The sequence below is a fragment of the Jatropha curcas genome, chromosome 9, assembly GCF_041381405.1.
Source record: "Jatropha curcas cultivar XTBG-Jc1 chromosome 9, XTBG_Jcur_1.0, whole genome shotgun sequence".
Lineage (NCBI taxonomy): Eukaryota > Viridiplantae > Streptophyta > Magnoliopsida > Malpighiales > Euphorbiaceae > Jatropha > Jatropha curcas.
In genome coordinates, this window is record NC_143159.1 from 415,100 (window position 1) to 432,271 (window position 17,172).

Genomic DNA, 17,172 nt, shown 5'->3' on the forward strand with positions numbered 1-17,172 from the left:
TTTTCCAACTTACTATCGCTTGTTTGAATATGTGATACGCCAATTGTACACACCAAAAGGCAAAATTTTAAGAATTAAGCGGGGCACTCAAGAATTCATACTTTATGACAAATCAATTAGATTACAAAACAATGGCATTTCTATTAATTGGATGGGAACATGACCCATTGACTCGTTTCGATTTAGAAACAGACTGAATCACGAAGACCCTCATGTTATGTATTGAAACAAAATTTCTAGGTCCACAAGAAATTATTGAACTTTTTTTTCCCATAATAAAGTAAAGTTTGCATTATCTCTTCTATTAGTAGCACACTCTCAGAGTTCTCCATCAGATTCATTGTCATCACCATTTACCTGATGAGAATCGCTGCACATAAAAGAAAGTCCATGCGTTATTAAAATTTACAGCAGAATAAACTATACCAATTTTAAATTGCCCACTGCTAAATCTAGCTAGCTGTTTATTGAAGAACTGCAACTTTTTTGGAATAAATAATCGACAAACAAGTCAAAATTGAAACGAAACTTCCTATTGACATGTGTAGTCAAGTAAAATATGGTTTTAAAACTGAATTTTATTGGGAACTCAAAAGATATAAGACATGTACATGTAAATGCTATTTGTTCTTTTAAATTTTATTGTTTTTTTTTTTTCTTTCAAATTTAGTCATATATTAAGAATGCCAAACCATGGATGAGCACCAATTCTTCCAAATTAGGTTAGCTTCACAGCTCGGCCGCTGCTATTAAAAGCAACTTATAGAATTGTTCCTATTTCAAGCACCATATGGCAAGTAACTTCCAAAATTTGTACCTACCAAGTCAGATTTAACATTACCTTGAGGAGGTGCAGTGCTTGCTCAAATCTTGACATAGAACCTTGCTCACACCTCCGACTTTAACATATCCTTTCTTTATTAATTCTGCCAACTGAATATTACTTGATATTAGTAGCAGCACACTGTATGCATTCTGTCATTACAAACAAAAAGGCCTCTGAACCTTGAAATGATTAATCAGGATAAGAAAACTCACCTCATCTTCAGTTTCCTCCAGTAACCTATCCCATTTTAAACACAAGTTAAACTCAGTAAACTATGATTCTAACGGCTTTCACACCCTTGGAACAGAAACCAAAATTGAAAACGAAAGATGCATATCACAATGACCAGAAAAATGTGAGGATATGGGAAAACATTTGACCTCTCACCTTCCACAATAAGATGATATATCTTTTGAATATGCTCGAGCTTCTTGCTTATCTAATTAACAAATTAAAAATTTAAAAAAAAAAAAAAAAAAAAAAAAAAAAAAAAAAAGAGGAGAGAGAAAATAAATAGAAAAGTTAATAGTCAAGAAAATCCTGAATAAAAGGTTGAAAGAGTTAGAAAAGGGGGAACTTCACAATAAACATGCTAGAGCTAACCCTGATCATTAACATGGAAGCAAATAAGATGTCCGTCATTGATTTACCATAATTGAAGTAAATGAAAAAAGAAACAGAAGAATTTATTCAAAGCAAACATCAAATTCAATTTAAATAGTAAGATGATAACTGCCAAGGCACTATTTCATTAAAGGCTTAAGTATAGAGGCTAATGTACCAAGAATAGATGATTATGTGCAACAATTACAAGAAAGTACATACTTTCTGCAAGATTATCCCAGCTGTCCACTTTGATCCACGCGCTTTTTGTTGGATCTATCTGCAAAAATATGAAGATAAAAATTGAATGCTTTAGCATAGAATTACCAACTGTGTTACAATTTATCCATATGTCAATATGTCAACGAAACATATTCTAGGGGAGATGAACATATAATATGTGATGAAAAGGCTCCATTATATTGGAGCATGTCTATCAAAGCAGCTAATGTTAAGTAACCTGTCTGATTCTTGATAAAAGACACAACGCAATAGAGTATGAATTTTCAAGACCTGCTTTGCAAATTACCTCAATTATGAAAGGAAAAAAAGTGGTTGACAAAGAAACCTATTCAAACTGAAAATTACCTTGTGAAGGGTGTAATCTTGCATCTTATCACAAAGCCCATCCAGGAGTTCAACAACTCTCAGGTCACTGACTCTATTTGAAGCATTTGCACAATTATAACAGCGTTAAACATTGTTAAAGAAATTGCATCAAATGGGAGTAACTTATTTGAAAGATCTTAAGCATTTTGCACAATTATAGTCTATCAACATTTAAGCAACAAAATCTCTCTTAGAAGCCAATAAATAAACAGCATCTTTCATGGATAGTGTCTTGAACAACCATCCATGACCAGATTGTTATTTACTGGTTCAAGGTTGCCTCCCATTTATGTCTGAAATTAAGTACCGTGCAACATGCTTTGATACCTTCCCATAGGGGTGCAACTTGTGTTAGCGGGTCATGTTCACGTTCTGTTGAGCTGTACCCGCTACACAATTATGCTCAAGCCAAACCCAACAAGATAAGTTAATCGTGTCAAAAACTGAAACATGAAGGAGGCCCAACTATTAAATGGATAACAAAACTACACAGCAACATGCTTAAATATTTAAAATCCCATTAAATTACAAAAAATAATTAAAATATTACTTAAACCCATTGCAAAGAAGTTCCAAAATCATGATAATTATATCTTTTTCTAGATTTTTATTTGTCTGAACAAGAAGAAAGGTGATTTTTTTTTCATAGAAAAGAGAACGCCTCTTATTCTAACTTATAAACAATGTGGATTTCCTCATAATCATGTTAAATGTGTAATTAACGGGTTAGCTAACTTAGACATGATACAATTATTTTTGCGTCGTTATTGGGTGGACATGATAATGACAGAAAAATAATAAACCAAACCCATTAATTTCACGTTGAGTTCAGGTAGTGTCCAATGTTGCCACCCCTACCTTCCCATATTAAACTCTCTGTTTTAATCTGTATTGTAAGAGAAAGCCTGCAAAATCATGTTCTAAGTTTCAAATTACGCTTCCCATATTCAGCACATTGTTGTTCTAAGCACATGGTTACTGGTCATTTTACAATGCTTTACTTTCTCTCTTTTCCCACCCGATGCTGAAAGCTGAAAGAAGATATTGAAGCGATACCTGTAATCAATTACCTTTCCTTCGCGTTGACCTTTAGAATTCAACCGGTTTCGCATGTCCAAATGATTCCTTGGTTTTTCCTAGACGTAGGTACCAAATTAAATCATCACAAAGATTGGTTTTTTTAGCTCAAAGAGTCTAAACAAATTTACAAATCAGCATTGTCCAATTGAACAAAAACCTATAATCACAAACTACAAACTTAAAACGAACAAAATGCTTACATTTGAAAGCCCGCGCTCTAACTCATCCTGCAAAGCATTTGCCATCCTAAATCAGAACTCATACTTTTAAAATCTTCCTATTAACATTAATTGCTCAAGCAATGAAACAATGTTATTTTCCTTTATCATCTCAATTGCGAGGCCAGGTTGACATCACAAAGATCATAGATCATCAAAACTAAACCGTAAAAAAGAAGAGAAATGAAAGATCTGATGTTATGCTCAGGAAAATTCTGCAACTGAATAGAGAGAATGAAAAGTACCGCAACGGCATAACAAGCAGCGCACTTGTCTTCGACGCCCGAAACGACAGTAAACGTCACGATGGTGAATATGATCATAAACCACACCGCCACTGGCTCTGCCATGGTTTTCGACTCGTCTTCCTCTCCTCCTCTCTACTCTCCAACGGCAGATTTGTCTTGACTTCCTTCCCTCCCCGGCTCCTACGGCCTAACCTTATTTTACGCCAGGAGGTGGGCCCAAGCCCTATGTCTACCCAGCGCTTTGTAAACACTAAGATAGAAAGGCCCAATAGGCCCAAATCTACTTTTCATTCATTTCTTTGTTTATTAATTAATTAGAGAGCATAATCAAAAATATTTTAATATGAATTACAAATTTAAGGATTAGCTAAATTAGAAAATGGGTTAGTCTACAAATCTAATTCCTACCACCAAAAGATGAGATGCGACATCAAAGGTCCCTTCTTCCTTAAGGTCTCGAGTTCCAGCTATGTATATAAAATATGTTTAAAAAAGCATTGTACTTCTTTATGGGCTTATCCAACGCGAATTCAAATTACTCGAATTAGTAAATTTTGAATACCAGATAGTTTCACCACAAACCTAATTCCTAGACTAAACCATAAAAAGAAAAACTTTCTAGGTAGGTTTCTTCGATGTAATTCTCCATTAACATTGAACGAACAAACAAATAGATCCATATTGTAATAATTTGATTCATAGTATAGTAGTTGGGAACCTATTACAATTGAGCTTCATGTCAAAATGAAGTTGTTGAACTTAGGAGAAAAAAATTGTGAACCATGCATGTTTTGATGATGGAAATAAATACAACCTCCCACTTTCCCATGTGGGGGTTGGGTATTTTTAAAACTTTCTGGAGTCATATTTAGAGTAATTAGACAACTTGGAAGAAACAATCAAATACACCATGCTTCCTATCCAATATTATTATTCATATATGATGGTAAATGGACCACCACCTTGCTCATAAATTATTAAAGTCCTCGTGGTCCTCTAAGCCATTATACATATTAATACTTTCATTTATCTCTATCAAGCACATGTATGTTCATTAATATGTTTGTAAGACAAGCCCTTTTTTATATATATAAAAAAAAAATTCATTACTTTACACTCTCGTGTGTGTCGGTATAATTAGTGAATACATTGATTGTAGACAATTTTTGTACTTGTAAGAAAATTATAAGAGAAGATTACTGAGTTATATTATCTGTTCAGCAAAACTAACTGTTTTGCCACATTTAATTATTAGCGATTTTGAAATTATTTTTCATAAAATATTTAAAGTTAAATGTTATATGAGTTAACTTTTTATAAAATGATATTTTAATTTTTAAAAGTTAGTTCAAATGCTACGTTATCAAACACTATAAAAGCCACTTAAAAAGTTGTTGCTGAATTTGATGGTTTAAAATTTTTACATGGGATTAAAGAAGTAGTTAATTATCCTAAATTATAACAAAATCAAAGATAATTTGACTAAATTACCATTTATCTTAAAATTGTAAAAATAATTATTATATTTAATATAAATAGAGGTAAAATTGAAAAAATTATTTATTTCTTTATAAAATATTTTAAATTACTTATATTTTGGTACCAACGAAATATTATTATTATTTTTACTATAATCATTATTCAGTAAATAAGTAAGTAGGGAGGGAGAAGAAGTGAATGGAGTGGAAAAAAAAAATCATGGAAGTAGGTGTTATAACATAATAATAATCTTATTGACTAAGAGGCGGGTAATGGTCCAAATGGAGCCCACCGTGTAACCACCCCAAATCGCCTCCATTTTCTCAGGCGACTATTTCGCTCCTTCGCATCCATATACGACACCGTTCTCTCTTTCTCTTCAGATTCATGGAGCCCCGAGCCCCACTGTTTGAAAGGAAGCCATATGATCATACACTCATCCTCGAAACTCGAGCTTTCTTAATCAAGCGGTCCTGATGAAGCTTCAGCACCATAACATAGCCGTTCAGTTCATATAATAACAATAGTAAAAACAAAAGAGAAAGAGAGAATGACAAATCAGAAATGAATGGGGAAAGAAAAAGAGCTAATGGGTCGCTTTTCAATATCAGTGGTGTGTCGCTTTTAAGCCTTTTACTAATTTCAGCCTAACCAGCCAAGCACTAATCTCCACGCTCATTTATTCCTTACTTACTCTTTCCAATCTAATATCTAATCTAACTTCTGGATTCGGTGGATTTGGTTTCGCATTTTGGATTCTCTGGATTGATATCTCCTGGCGAATTAGGTTTTCAAATCTCAACCATGTAAGTGTTACTCTCTTTATTTCTAGGCTTTGGTTTCTGGGAATTAGAGGAACAGCAAAGTTCAAGCTAAAATGATTGCTTCAAGATTTCTGAGTTTTCTTTTGTTTTCTCACACTTCGCTTTAACGTTTCAATTAGAATGACCCTTTTTGTTTGTTTGAGTTTCTATCATCACCTGCTGTTATTATGTCCAAAAGCTGGAATGAAACTTGATTGATTGGCCTTTTTTTATTTTCAAAATTAAAATAAAGTTCATTTTTCTTCGTTTTTAGTAGAGGATCTAACTTGAATGAATGTCTTTTATCCAAAAATTTAATCTTATGGATCTGGAAAATTTGCCACGACCTCTGCATTTCCGGAATCAAATTGTTAGGTCACCCCTCGATTTCATAGATTTCTTTTTCATTTATTCTCTTTCGTTTGCTTTGAAGGCGGATTCTTTTGGGTGGTTGTCTTGACAAATAGCTTTGCTCTATAGTCATTTATTTGCGAGGATGCTGGCGGATAATATTTCTTTCATGTTTTTTTTTAGAAGATATAAGGCGTCAGCTTGGGAACGATGATCCATGCTTTTGGCGAGATGTTTAGAGGCTTTAAGCTTTTGGCGCGAAAATGGCAATGAACGGAACATTTCCTGAGAGGCCGAGTGGAGAGGCATCTCTTATTCGGGATTTTGAGGCTCTGAGCGTGTCCCAGCGGCTTGTGAGAAGTGTTAGCCAGAAGTTGAGGAAGAAAAACAACAGATGCGATGGAGAGGAAGAGGATAATGTGAGAGGGATTTCTGTAAAATGTCTTACTTTATATGCCAGGGGCGGTGGTTGCAAAGTGGGGGCCGACACAGGTGAGGAATATGGGGATCCAAGTAGTAGGAGGAGGTCATCAAGTGCCAGTGAAGACGGAAAGGGATACAAACCAATCTGTGGCACCGATGAGCCAGGAGTTGATTGCTTCTCCTATGGGGTTAGGGAAAAGTTTTGGAAGAAAAATAACAGAAAATATTTTGAACTCGAAGATTCAATACAAAATAGCAGGTTGCACATCTTTCTTCCAGATGACATACTGGAAATGTGTTTGGTGAGACTCCCATTGACCAGTCTCATGAATGCGCGCCTCGTATGTAAGAAATGGAGATACTTGACTACCACTCCGCGGTTCTTGCAGATGAGACAAGAAGGTTTGTATCAGAATCCATGGTTGTTTCTGTTTGGGGCTGTTAAAGATGGCTATTGTTCTGGGGAGATACATGCACTGGATGTATCACAAGAACAATGGCATAGACTTGATTCTGATATTCTAAAAGGAAGGTTCATGTTCTCTGTTGCCAGTATTCAGGATGATATTTATATTGTTGGAGGTTGTTCTAGCTTGACCCACTTTGGGAGAGTGGATAGAAGCTCATTCAAGACTCACAAAGGGGTGTTGGTGTTTAGCCCTTTAACTAAATCATGGCGTAAAGTTGCTTCCATGAGGTACGCAAGATCAATGCCCATTTTGGGAATTTCTGAGGTTAGCTCTGATTTTTCAATTGTTCATAGTCATCAGCATCGACAAGAAAGGCGTTTTCCCAGGTCTCGAACTGGTGGGGTATCGGATGTTTATGAGGATCCACACCGGCTTTCACTAAGACGTCAATACAGAAATGCTTTTGATGAAAATGAAGCTTCATTGTTTCATAGCAGAAAGTCACACAAGTTCATCAGACAAAAAAGTGATCAGGCGAATGCTAAGGGTTTTAAAAGGTTTGTATTGATTGCTGTAGGAGGTCTTGGATCTTGGGATGAACCTTTGGACTCTGGAGAAATTTATGATCCCGTATCAAATAAGTGGACAGAAATCCAGAAGCTGCCCATAGATTTTGGGGTTGTATGCTCTGGAGTTATATGTAACGGGATTTTCTATGTGTATTCTGAGACAGACAAGCTTATGGGATTTGACATAGAGAGGGGCTTCTGGATAGCCATCCAAACGTTTCCATTTCCTCCCCGCGTTCACGAGTATTACCCTAAACTCGTATCTTGTAATGGTAGATTGTTCATGCTTTCAGTTTCCTGGTGCGAAGGGGATGGCCAAATAGGCCAGAGAAACAAGGCTGTTAGAAAATTATGGGAGCTAGATCTAATGTATCTTACATGGACGGAAGTGTCAGTACATCCTGATGCTCCAATGGATTGGAATGCTGCATTTGTTGCTGACAAAAATCTTATATTTGGGGTGGAAATGTTCAAAATATTTGGTCAAGTGTTGGACTTCCTGACTGTATGTGATGTGCAAGAAACGGGAACAAACTGGGGTCATATTTCGAGAAATCAGATGACCCACGAATTTGATGCTTCTTCCTGCATTACCAAATCACTGGCTGTCCTACATCTGTGAAGGCCTAGGGTGCACATTCTGATTTGAGCACAAATTTTAGACATTTATTTATCCATATGAAGAGATTTTGGGCAATAGATCGGCTATGCGAATTTGAATTTGAATTCTTTGGGCATAATCAGTTCTCACCTGGGAGATTATTCTGTTTATTTCTTCACTGCTGTTCATAAATTGATCCTGTATTCCTAATCTTGCTTTTCTTCTTATGTTTCATGAAATAATAGATACATCTGTTTTTCATCCGGTTCTTGGTTAATGTCCTTAAAACATTTCTTTTTATCTTCCCTTTTTAGTTTGTTTTGGGGTTGCTCATGGATTTTGTTGGACTGTTGGTGGGAAGATAAGAAAGATAGTAAACCATAAACTTAACATCACCTTGGACAATATAAAAATTTTCCATAAACCATAAACTTTTTTCACCGATCAGTGTAAAATCATACGCGAGGAAATATCTTGACATTGGAGTGTTCTTAACTGCATCTGTAATAAAACAAAGAACCTCAGAGAATAGAATGTCCCAGTTATTAATTATTGATGGATGCTTGCGAAGCATCATAAAAACCAATAATTCACTCCCTATGCAAAAGTACAATATATGCAACCACGAGAATTTTAAGGTAAAAGAAAGAGCATCATTGACAACAAACGAACAAAATCTTTTTTACAACAATATATCTACCTATTTTGCAAAATGTAGCCACATCAAACCGCTCAGGACGAAGGATGAATTACATACATGTCCTTCCACTGATCAATTTTGTGCACAGATTGACTGAAAGTGGCCTATGCCATGTTTGGAAAGATACCTGAGAAATTTGGTATCTTGTCAACATGTTTCAATGCACGCTCAGCAATTTGCCGGGTTCGATAGTCAGCGTGCTGAAAGGCATCAACAAGTGCAGTACTGACATTTGGATCTCCAGAAACTTCATATGCTATATCCTCAGTTCGTAAAAGTCTCTCGACAGCCCATACTGCCCTTCTCCTTAGATTCTCTGTCCGTTTCTCAAGCAACACATCAAGTATAGGTTTAACCCCCTCTGCTTCACACAACACCATCACCCCTTGTTCAATATCAACACCATCGTCCAGCAAAGTAGATATAGCGGCAAGTGCTGCCTCAACTACCTTCTCATTTGTGTGGTCTAAAAGTGCAACCAGTTTCTCAACAGCCTGCCCTTCCAAAAGACAAAATGTGTCTTTTAATGAACATGTTCCGCGATGAAGCCGGCACAATCCAGTTATGACAGGCTGTTTGCTAAAACAAGGAAAGATTGAAGCACAAAATCCAGATGGGGGCAACTCAGGCAATTTTGTTAAATTCTTGGACTCCTGAGACAAGTTCTCCAATGCCATGGCAGAAACCATCTGCACATTATCAAGTCCATTGGACTGAAGCAGTTCAATGAACACAGCAGCAAGGTTGTTCTCACGGCAGAATGCAATGGCATCAGGCTCTTCAGCTAAAACAAACGTAACCCTTGCAAGAACCCGTACAAGCCCTTCTAAATATGGTGTCACAAAACGGATACCTCTAGTCTCCCCTTGACGGATCTTCACTACTCTAGAGAAGATTAACTGAAAGGCCCCTTCATCTAGCATCTGACGTGTAAGGCCCAAATCCCTCTCTGGAAGTTCAGCTAAAAGACCAACGGCAGCAGCCTGCTCTTCTGTGATTCCTATGTTTTCTGATATGACTTTAATTAGGCTGCCAAGCTGGCCAACTGAGCCTCGAAGGGCATTAGCTAATTCCTGACCCATATGGGGAGAGAGGTTCTGAAGGAGTTTTATAGAAGCTAAACGCAGATCCTTCTGGGGGACTTCAATAAACTGAACCAAACTGGTTGTAGCACCAGAACTTTTAATAGCAGTAACAACATTTAGAACAGTAGCAGGGGAACTAGTAAGTCCAACAAGAACTTGGAGAAGTTTGCATTCAATAGCTGGACCAGTGTTGCTAATTAGATGGAGAAGGTTATGTACTATGTTTTCTGAGACCAGAGTCTGATGGTTCGGCCCGACAGAAATTGACTCAAATTCATAGTCTGAGCTCACAATGTTGGCAAGAATTGTTGCTGAGACCTCTTTCAGTCGCATTGGAAGCTGATTAACCGTAAAGAGGTCGTTAACAAGAGGAGGAAGAATCCCTGCTTCAATCAACACCTTGGCACTCGGCTCACAAGATGAAATTTGGTTCAAAGCTCTCAAAGCAGCTTCCCTTGACTGTATGTTACCGCTTCTCATTATATTGATTAGGGATGAACCAACAGTGCGAGCCACAAGGACTTTCACATCATTGTTCAAAACTAGTTCACCAAGATATGAAGCCATGGATAATTTGGTTTCCGGAGGACCTGCAATGTCACCATTCTGGTTATCCAGACGAAAGGAATATTGTATACAATTTAAAAGCATACACAACTAGGTCTAACTAGAAGGAAAAATAAAGGAGCAACAAGAATACAAGAATATAATATTAAGGAAAGAAAATGTTTTTCTCCCCCACAATGAGCTGAAGAAAGGTATTGAGTTCAATAAAATCCATCTTGAACTATGATTGTTATGGGATGGAAGGTATATCACACCACACTATGTGAGTCTTAAAAACATAGGCTGGGATTACCTTATTAACAGGTACAATGATGTATAATAGAGCAGGTGGAGAAAGCTCAAAGAGCTTTGCTACCTTTGTCTTGCATTCTATAACATTCATGTGACAGGCTGATCTACAGAACTTCCAAGCATCACATGCAACTAATGAAGGGAAATGAAAGTATCATGGAGGCAAGAGTTGTAATTCCTCCAGTTTCTTCGAAATATAAAATCTAGGGACTAGAACATAAACATCACAAGTGTAGATCTATCATTTCATTTACTTACAATTTTATTCAGGTTCTTATTTGCTTTATTACTTGTTATAAATAAGACCATAGTGCTAAATTTCAAGCAGTAAAAAGTAAGGGAGTGGTAGGGTACAGACAGCATGTTGATCGACACATAAGCATAAAATATTTAAGCGTAGGATGTACCTTCTTCTCTACATCAACAAAGATTAAAAAAATGCATTTGCAATAACTGAATTGTGAAAGACTGCAACAAATTTGAATAAAATTGATAAAGCATAGCAATGTTGAGGCAAGTAGAAGCACCTTCAAGAAGCTGATTCAAAAGAGGCTGTAATCTACCATTTTCAGCCATCTGCCGAACATTGTTCTCACACTTTTCCAGATTTTCAAGGGTTCTCTCAGCCATTTCAACAGTTAAAAGGTTTTCTGATTTGCTGCTTGTCATTCCAACCAATATAAGAATTGCTCCATTGATTGAACCAATCTTCTCACACAAGGCTTCAGATTTAGAGAGCTCATGCAGCAATGAGACAGCTTCCTCCCTTTCTTTGGATTGCTCATGTGACAATAACTTAACTATTGTTCGCACAGTGTCACCTTCCGCCAATATTGCCTGCAAAACCAGTAAATCCTATTAACATGAGACTCCAAATGCACCCACACCAGTGACATGATTGATGTTATCTGCAAAATCAGCAAGCAGGGAACAACCTTATTATCGACATCTTCCTCTATCACAGTTTTAAGAGTTTCTAATGCTTTACACCGAACTCGGCGGCTGCTACTCTTTAACATGTCAACAATCATAGGTATCAACTCAGCATTGCGCACAACATGCTTATTTGATCTGCTCTTCTGGCAGATATACTGAACATACTTCAAAGATTGCAAAACATCACTTTCAGGATTAGTCAGATTTAATGACCTCCGAGCCATATCTAGCTGAACAGCTTCATTCCTAGCAGTCCACTCTTCAATGGTGTTCCGCAAAGCTATGCTAGGGTTTAGTTCAGTACTTTTTAGTTCTTTTTGTGTCAAGGGGCAAGTTAATTTCTTCCCACTGTCCCTGCATTCGTTAAACCACTTTTCTATTGCTTCACGTTCAAATGTTTGCCCATTTTCCAAGGTCACAGGATCGCGCATGACTTGCTTTGTCAATGGGCAAACAAATGTATCATAAATAGGTTCTATATACTGTCTCTCAAACTGATAACTGTCCTCCGACTGGCTACCAGGGTCATAACTTGAATCCCAACCTTCAGCCATCTAATTCAGATAACCTACTGCAACAAAGTAATATGCAACAGTAATAAATGAGCATCCCAATAGTCATCAATTCACATTTGCTAAATCAGTATCAAAAGCTTGTTTTTGAGAAGAAAACAGAAAAGAAATAAAACAGCCAAGCCCATGAAAAAAACAAGACAAAGGAAAACATGTTAAAAATGGAACTGGAATAATAATGGAAAAACAAAACAATCTTTTATCTTCCAGTGCATATAGTATAGCAATTGCCATCTAACTTTCCAAGTTTTCATTTTTCATGCTTCAATATTACGCTACCATATTGAAAATAAAGAGAAAAACAAAAACATGGAAAAACTCAAAAGATGGGCGAAAACTATAAGTGCCTAGAGGATTGGTGAAACCAGTTAATATACTCAAAAAAACTATTCTTACCAAATGGAATTTCCAACAAGGAAACATATAATTTTAAGATTGCCGTCTGATAATACAAGCAAATTAAAAAATGGCAGAATTACATCATATGGCACGAATAAGGCAACATATGATTCTCATAAAAAGGCCCTTTCATTGACAAAATAAAAAAATCAACATCGCCTATATAGGTAGCCTCTAAGGACCCATTTAGACACAGATGATATTTCAAAGAACACCAAGACCATACCTATCAATAATTACAAAGACCTTGAAGTGGAGGCGATGGCCAACAAAAAACCCTAATTCTAGTTGTGGGATTCCAAAAAGAATTCTTCAAGAACAAATAAAAGTAGTTCCTTTTCCATAGGATAACTAAGATATCTATCTCTCTCCCTAAGCAAGAATTTGAATTTGAATTTCAATTGGGATTGCTTTCTTCTGTTCTTCGAAATGGGGAGGAAGAGGAAGGAAGTAGAAAAGGTCCGGTTTTGGGTTTGAACAGTGGTATAAAGCAACAAGAGGAACCAAACAAGAAACTTCTAAAAACCATCACAATACTAGTATACAAGAGAGAGAAAAAGTTGACCAAAAGCCAATAGTCCTTGTCTTATATTTAACTGACCAGAAACAAAGAAAGAAACTCACTCCACTCCATGTTTTATCTGTCCCATTTTTCACTGTCGGTAATTCGTGGAGCCCGCCACCGTTTCAACCTCCGGCTGACCCACCGCGCCCACCTGTGCCAGCCTGGCTACTGATGCTTCCTTCTTCAACCATTAAATAAAAATATATCATTGGAGGGAACCACCTCAACCACCACTCGCGGGGAAACTACACGCTGTCGTTTTAGCCCTCCTTAAACGACGTCATTTTGACTTCTCGGTTGCTATATAAATGAGCTTACTGCTTCGCAAACCCTAATCAGCGAGCTTGAGAACGGGAGTACTTGCTATGGCAAGGAAGTGGAGGAGGAACAGGAAGAGAAAGAGAAAGTCGTCATCCGATCTGCTTGATCTGCCACTGGACATTATAATCGATATACTATGCAGGCTTCCCGTCAAGTCAATAATACAATGCAGGAGAGTCTGCAAAACTTTACGTACCATAATCACTTCAAACCCTCAATTCGCTGAAAATCACTTGTCGAGGTCGCCAGTCCAGTTTCTCCATCAAAGTGGCTCCTTTTCTAGAACTTTTCAATTGTTCGAGTTCCAGCACGAGAACGACGCCGCTTTTAGTATCCCAATCAAATTTAATATCAAAAGGTCTAACCTTTTTGTCCTGAGTTCGTGCGACGGGTTTCTCTGTCTTGGTGACCGCAGCCGGTTTTATAATCCCGTTAAGATGTGTAATCCGGTCACCGGCGAGTATATAAATTTACCTGAAAAGGGCTTGGACAAGAGGATAGAAGGGGTGGTCGTTTCAGGGTTCGGTTACAGTTCCATAAGCAAACAATACAAGGTGGTGCGTTGGGTCCGTCGAAAAATTGCCGCCCGAGAGGAGCATGATAATGTTGCTGTGGTGACTGAGTTATACACGCTAGGTGACGAGTCATGGAGGAGAATATCTGATGCTCCCAAATTTGAGTACGACATTTTTATGAATTTCCCTAGCTCGGCTAATGGAGTGTTCTTGAATGGATTGTTTCACTGGATTTCTTATCGTAAATGTGGTTCATATCGTTCATATTATATGGTGTCATTTGATTTTGAAAGCGAGAAGTTTAATGTTGTGCTGTTGGCTCCATCATGTAGACCTAAGTTTACAGCGATGTTGAATGAGGTGGTTGTGGGAGTTCTTGGAGTTTGTCTTTTTATAAATGACAGTGAATTTGGTTTGTGGGTGATGAAAGATTATGGAGTCCAAGAATCTTGGACTCGGTTGAGCTGCTCTTCACATAACATGCACTTTCTGCCTATTAAATATTTGAGAGATGGGAAAAAAATAATGTTAGGAAGCTACACAAAGATGGGATTTCGTTGGTATGATCCCACAAAGGCTCCTCCAGACTGTTTTGGTACTATTAATCTTCCTGCTGTTCCAAGAAGAGGACTATTTAAGATAATTGCCCATATTCCAAGCTTTTTCTCATTCAAGGATCTTATGAAACAGAGACAACAAGGTCCTTTAACATTTTAGCATAGGGTGGCTGGTTCTTTGGTTCTTTCAAAGTGGACAATTGTTTGGGTCTTTATATATATCCACGTGTATTTTAGTAATTAAGAGTAATATTTCTGCCATACATGTAAAGAAAACTGCATTTAAACATTAATAATAATTAATATTCGTATGCAACAGAAGCACAGTTACAATAGAAGACTCATGCCTAATGCCTTTGCAAGTTCATGTACAGTTTACAAGCAAAGGTGGTATGGCAGCTATACTGGATAATCAGTTCAAGATTAACTAGCAAGACTTGTTCACGCAGATCATCCAGTCTTTACTATAAAAGCTTGTAAACAACCACAATGAAACTAACAGATCTCTTCTGCGAAGATGATATCAAAAATGAGGTGCACTGCATTGAAGAATTAGCCAATAGTTAAGAGTAAGTAGTCTCGTAAAACATAAATGTGATGTGGTCTCGTAGAACAAATTCTTTGCCTAGAAGGTCTCAGTTGCAGTATCTCTGAACTAATTATCAATATCTCAATTCCCACTCATATAACCTTATTCAATTTAGTTGATGCTGGATTCGTTTAAATTTGACTGCCCAAGGAAAAACAGAGAGGCTAGAGCCCAGAGCCACATTTTTTGGACCAAATTTACACAACTAAATGTCAATACAAGAATACTACAATTGTATTTTCTTTCAGGTGGATATGCACATAAAAAAAATTGCAGAAACATGTATATATGACAGCATGAAGGCACATGCCAAAATAGATAAATTTCTAAACATACTCAATCATTTGCTAGTACCTTCCTCTTTGGGGATATTAGGTTGATCAACCATGAGTTGCTGGAGGGCAGCTAGATCGCCGGAACTGCAATGTGGTCCAAAATACATTATAAACTTCATATCATGGACTGCGAAACGGGCCATCAATTGATTAACAAAAAAAAAAAAAGGCCAGTTAATTATACTCTACTAGATCCAATCATATTCACTGGGTAATAGAATGATGCAATGAGAAACTCACTTTGAACTGCGTGTGGGAGGATTTTAGTTCTATAACTGATATGAATGCAAAAGACGTGACTAAGACTTGAAGGTATGGTGAAGTCTAATATAGACTGCATACCACAGCTCAGAATCTGAAGCTAACATCTTAAAAGCTTACAAGATCCAGAGATGCAATTCACAATTCAATTAAAAATGCAATAGTGTTATTCCCCTTTTGATTTAAATGAGATGGTAGTTAGTATACCTAGGCTTCAAGGTAAGTGCCAGAAGAGCTGAAACCAAAGATGACTTAAGAAGATACCTGCCAAAAAACTACATTAGCCATTAAATTCAAAATAGTACAATAGATTATTCATTATGGCAGTAAATTAGCATGATTGTAATTGCCCAGTGGCATTTGCACTGACCTAAAAGCTGAAAACAGGGAAAGAAATCCAAATTCCAAACTCAGTTTTAACTCATAAGAAGCACAAAACACAAGATAGAAAGCTAAAAAATTTCATACTCGGAGCGATGCATATCGTGAAGAATCATAAGCCCATCCAAGCAATCGGCCAGACATGGCTTAACACCAACTCGTTGCTGCAATTGTTTGGTAGTCAGCTGATTAGGACCTCCTTTAACTAACTGCCTGCCATCTTTGTACATCTTCTCAAGAAATAAAACAATACTACGAAAGTCTTCCCTGACAAATTCTCCAAAAATTAACTTAATTTCTCAATAATTATAAGAAAATGAAAATGAAAACGGGAAAGAAACTTACAGTGTCTTATTCATAGAAAGCAAAATAGTTTCTAAGGAATCCATTTGCTTTCTCAACACTGCATCCACTATGCCATCCACACCACTCAAATTTCCATAATTGTTAGAATCTCGAATCACCTAAAAACAGAGTTTTTTCAAAATGAAAAAAAAAAAAAAAAATTGCACAAAGAAACAAAGAAATAAGAAAAAAATTAAAGGAAAAAAAATATTAATAGATCACACAAGTTCACCTGTAATCTACTTATTATGGAAGAAGCATTTATAAATTGCGAAAGCAAGCGAGATTGAAGATGATCCCATTTATCCATCTCTTCCCTGACCTTTCTAAATCTCTGCTGATATTTCTTCACTATTGATTCCATACCTAAAACCCCAATCCTAAACCCTTACTCGCCTCTTTCCAGTTTCAATTCTGTTTCCTCTTGTCGCAACGGTTTCTTTTTAACTGTATGAGACAGAACGGCAGCGTTTTACAACTGACGAACTTCGAAATTACATTAACGCCCACAAAAAGTCTTAGAATTAAGATCC

General features: G+C 36.9%; 5 protein-coding genes across 8 annotated transcripts; 2 read left to right on the forward strand and 3 right to left on the reverse strand.

Moving 5' to 3' along the window:
* Window positions 1-74: 74 nt before the first annotated feature.
* LOC105635204 (TLR4 regulator/MIR-interacting MSAP protein) lies at window positions 75-3,765 on the reverse strand. The gene is made up of 9 exons (XM_012218231.4): window positions 3,582-3,765; window positions 3,319-3,345; window positions 3,095-3,174; window positions 2,018-2,090; window positions 1,652-1,709; window positions 1,214-1,265; window positions 1,039-1,063; window positions 842-933; window positions 75-370 (listed from the first exon to the last, which is right to left on the reverse strand). Exons 1-9 carry the CDS (start codon window positions 3,684-3,686, stop codon window positions 319-321), a joined length of 564 nt encoding a protein of 187 aa, XP_012073621.1. The 5' UTR covers window positions 3,687-3,765; the 3' UTR covers window positions 75-318.
* Window positions 3,766-5,373: 1,608 nt separating this feature from the next.
* On the forward strand, window positions 5,374-8,481 carry LOC105635206 (F-box/kelch-repeat protein At5g42360). Of its 3 annotated transcripts, none has more exons than XM_012218234.4 (2): window positions 5,374-5,869; window positions 6,300-8,481. In XM_012218234.4, the coding sequence occupies exon 2, from the start codon at window positions 6,481-6,483 to the stop codon at window positions 8,239-8,241; it is 1,761 nt and encodes a 586-aa protein (XP_012073624.1). In that variant the 5' UTR covers window positions 5,374-5,869; window positions 6,300-6,480; the 3' UTR covers window positions 8,242-8,481. The 3 variants fall into 3 exon arrangements, with proteins under 3 accessions (XP_012073624.1, XP_012073623.1, XP_012073622.1); XM_012218233.4 differs by having other exon boundaries at window positions 6,404-8,481; XM_012218232.4 differs by having other exon boundaries at window positions 5,375-5,869; window positions 6,401-8,481.
* A 260-nt stretch (window positions 8,482-8,741) lies between these two features.
* On the reverse strand, window positions 8,742-12,353 carry SAUL1 (senescence-associated E3 ubiquitin ligase 1). The gene is made up of 3 exons (XM_012218237.4): window positions 11,799-12,353; window positions 11,391-11,700; window positions 8,742-10,595 (listed from the first exon to the last, which is right to left on the reverse strand). The coding sequence occupies exons 1-3, from the start codon at window positions 12,351-12,353 to the stop codon at window positions 9,025-9,027; spliced, it is 2,436 nt and encodes an 811-aa protein (XP_012073627.1). The 3' UTR covers window positions 8,742-9,024.
* On the reverse strand, window positions 12,232-17,003 carry LOC105635209 (Pentatricopeptide repeat (PPR) superfamily protein). 2 transcript variants are annotated; one of them, XM_089725988.1, is made up of 6 exons: window positions 16,872-17,003; window positions 16,640-16,758; window positions 16,382-16,561; window positions 16,121-16,177; window positions 15,672-15,736; window positions 12,232-12,370 (listed from the first exon to the last, which is right to left on the reverse strand). In XM_089725988.1, the coding sequence occupies exons 1-6, from the start codon at window positions 17,001-17,003 to the stop codon at window positions 12,354-12,356; spliced, it is 570 nt and encodes a 189-aa protein (XP_089582114.1). In that variant the 3' UTR covers window positions 12,232-12,353. The 2 variants fall into 2 exon arrangements, with proteins under 2 accessions (XP_089582114.1, XP_012073629.1); XM_012218239.4 differs by lacking the exon at window positions 12,232-12,370 and adding an exon at window positions 14,996-15,267.
* Window positions 13,684-14,991, forward strand: LOC105635208 (F-box protein CPR1). The gene has a single exon (XM_012218238.3). It carries the CDS (start codon window positions 13,701-13,703, stop codon window positions 14,886-14,888), a length of 1,188 nt encoding a protein of 395 aa, XP_012073628.1. The 5' UTR covers window positions 13,684-13,700; the 3' UTR covers window positions 14,889-14,991.
* Window positions 17,004-17,172: the final 169 nt, after the last annotated feature.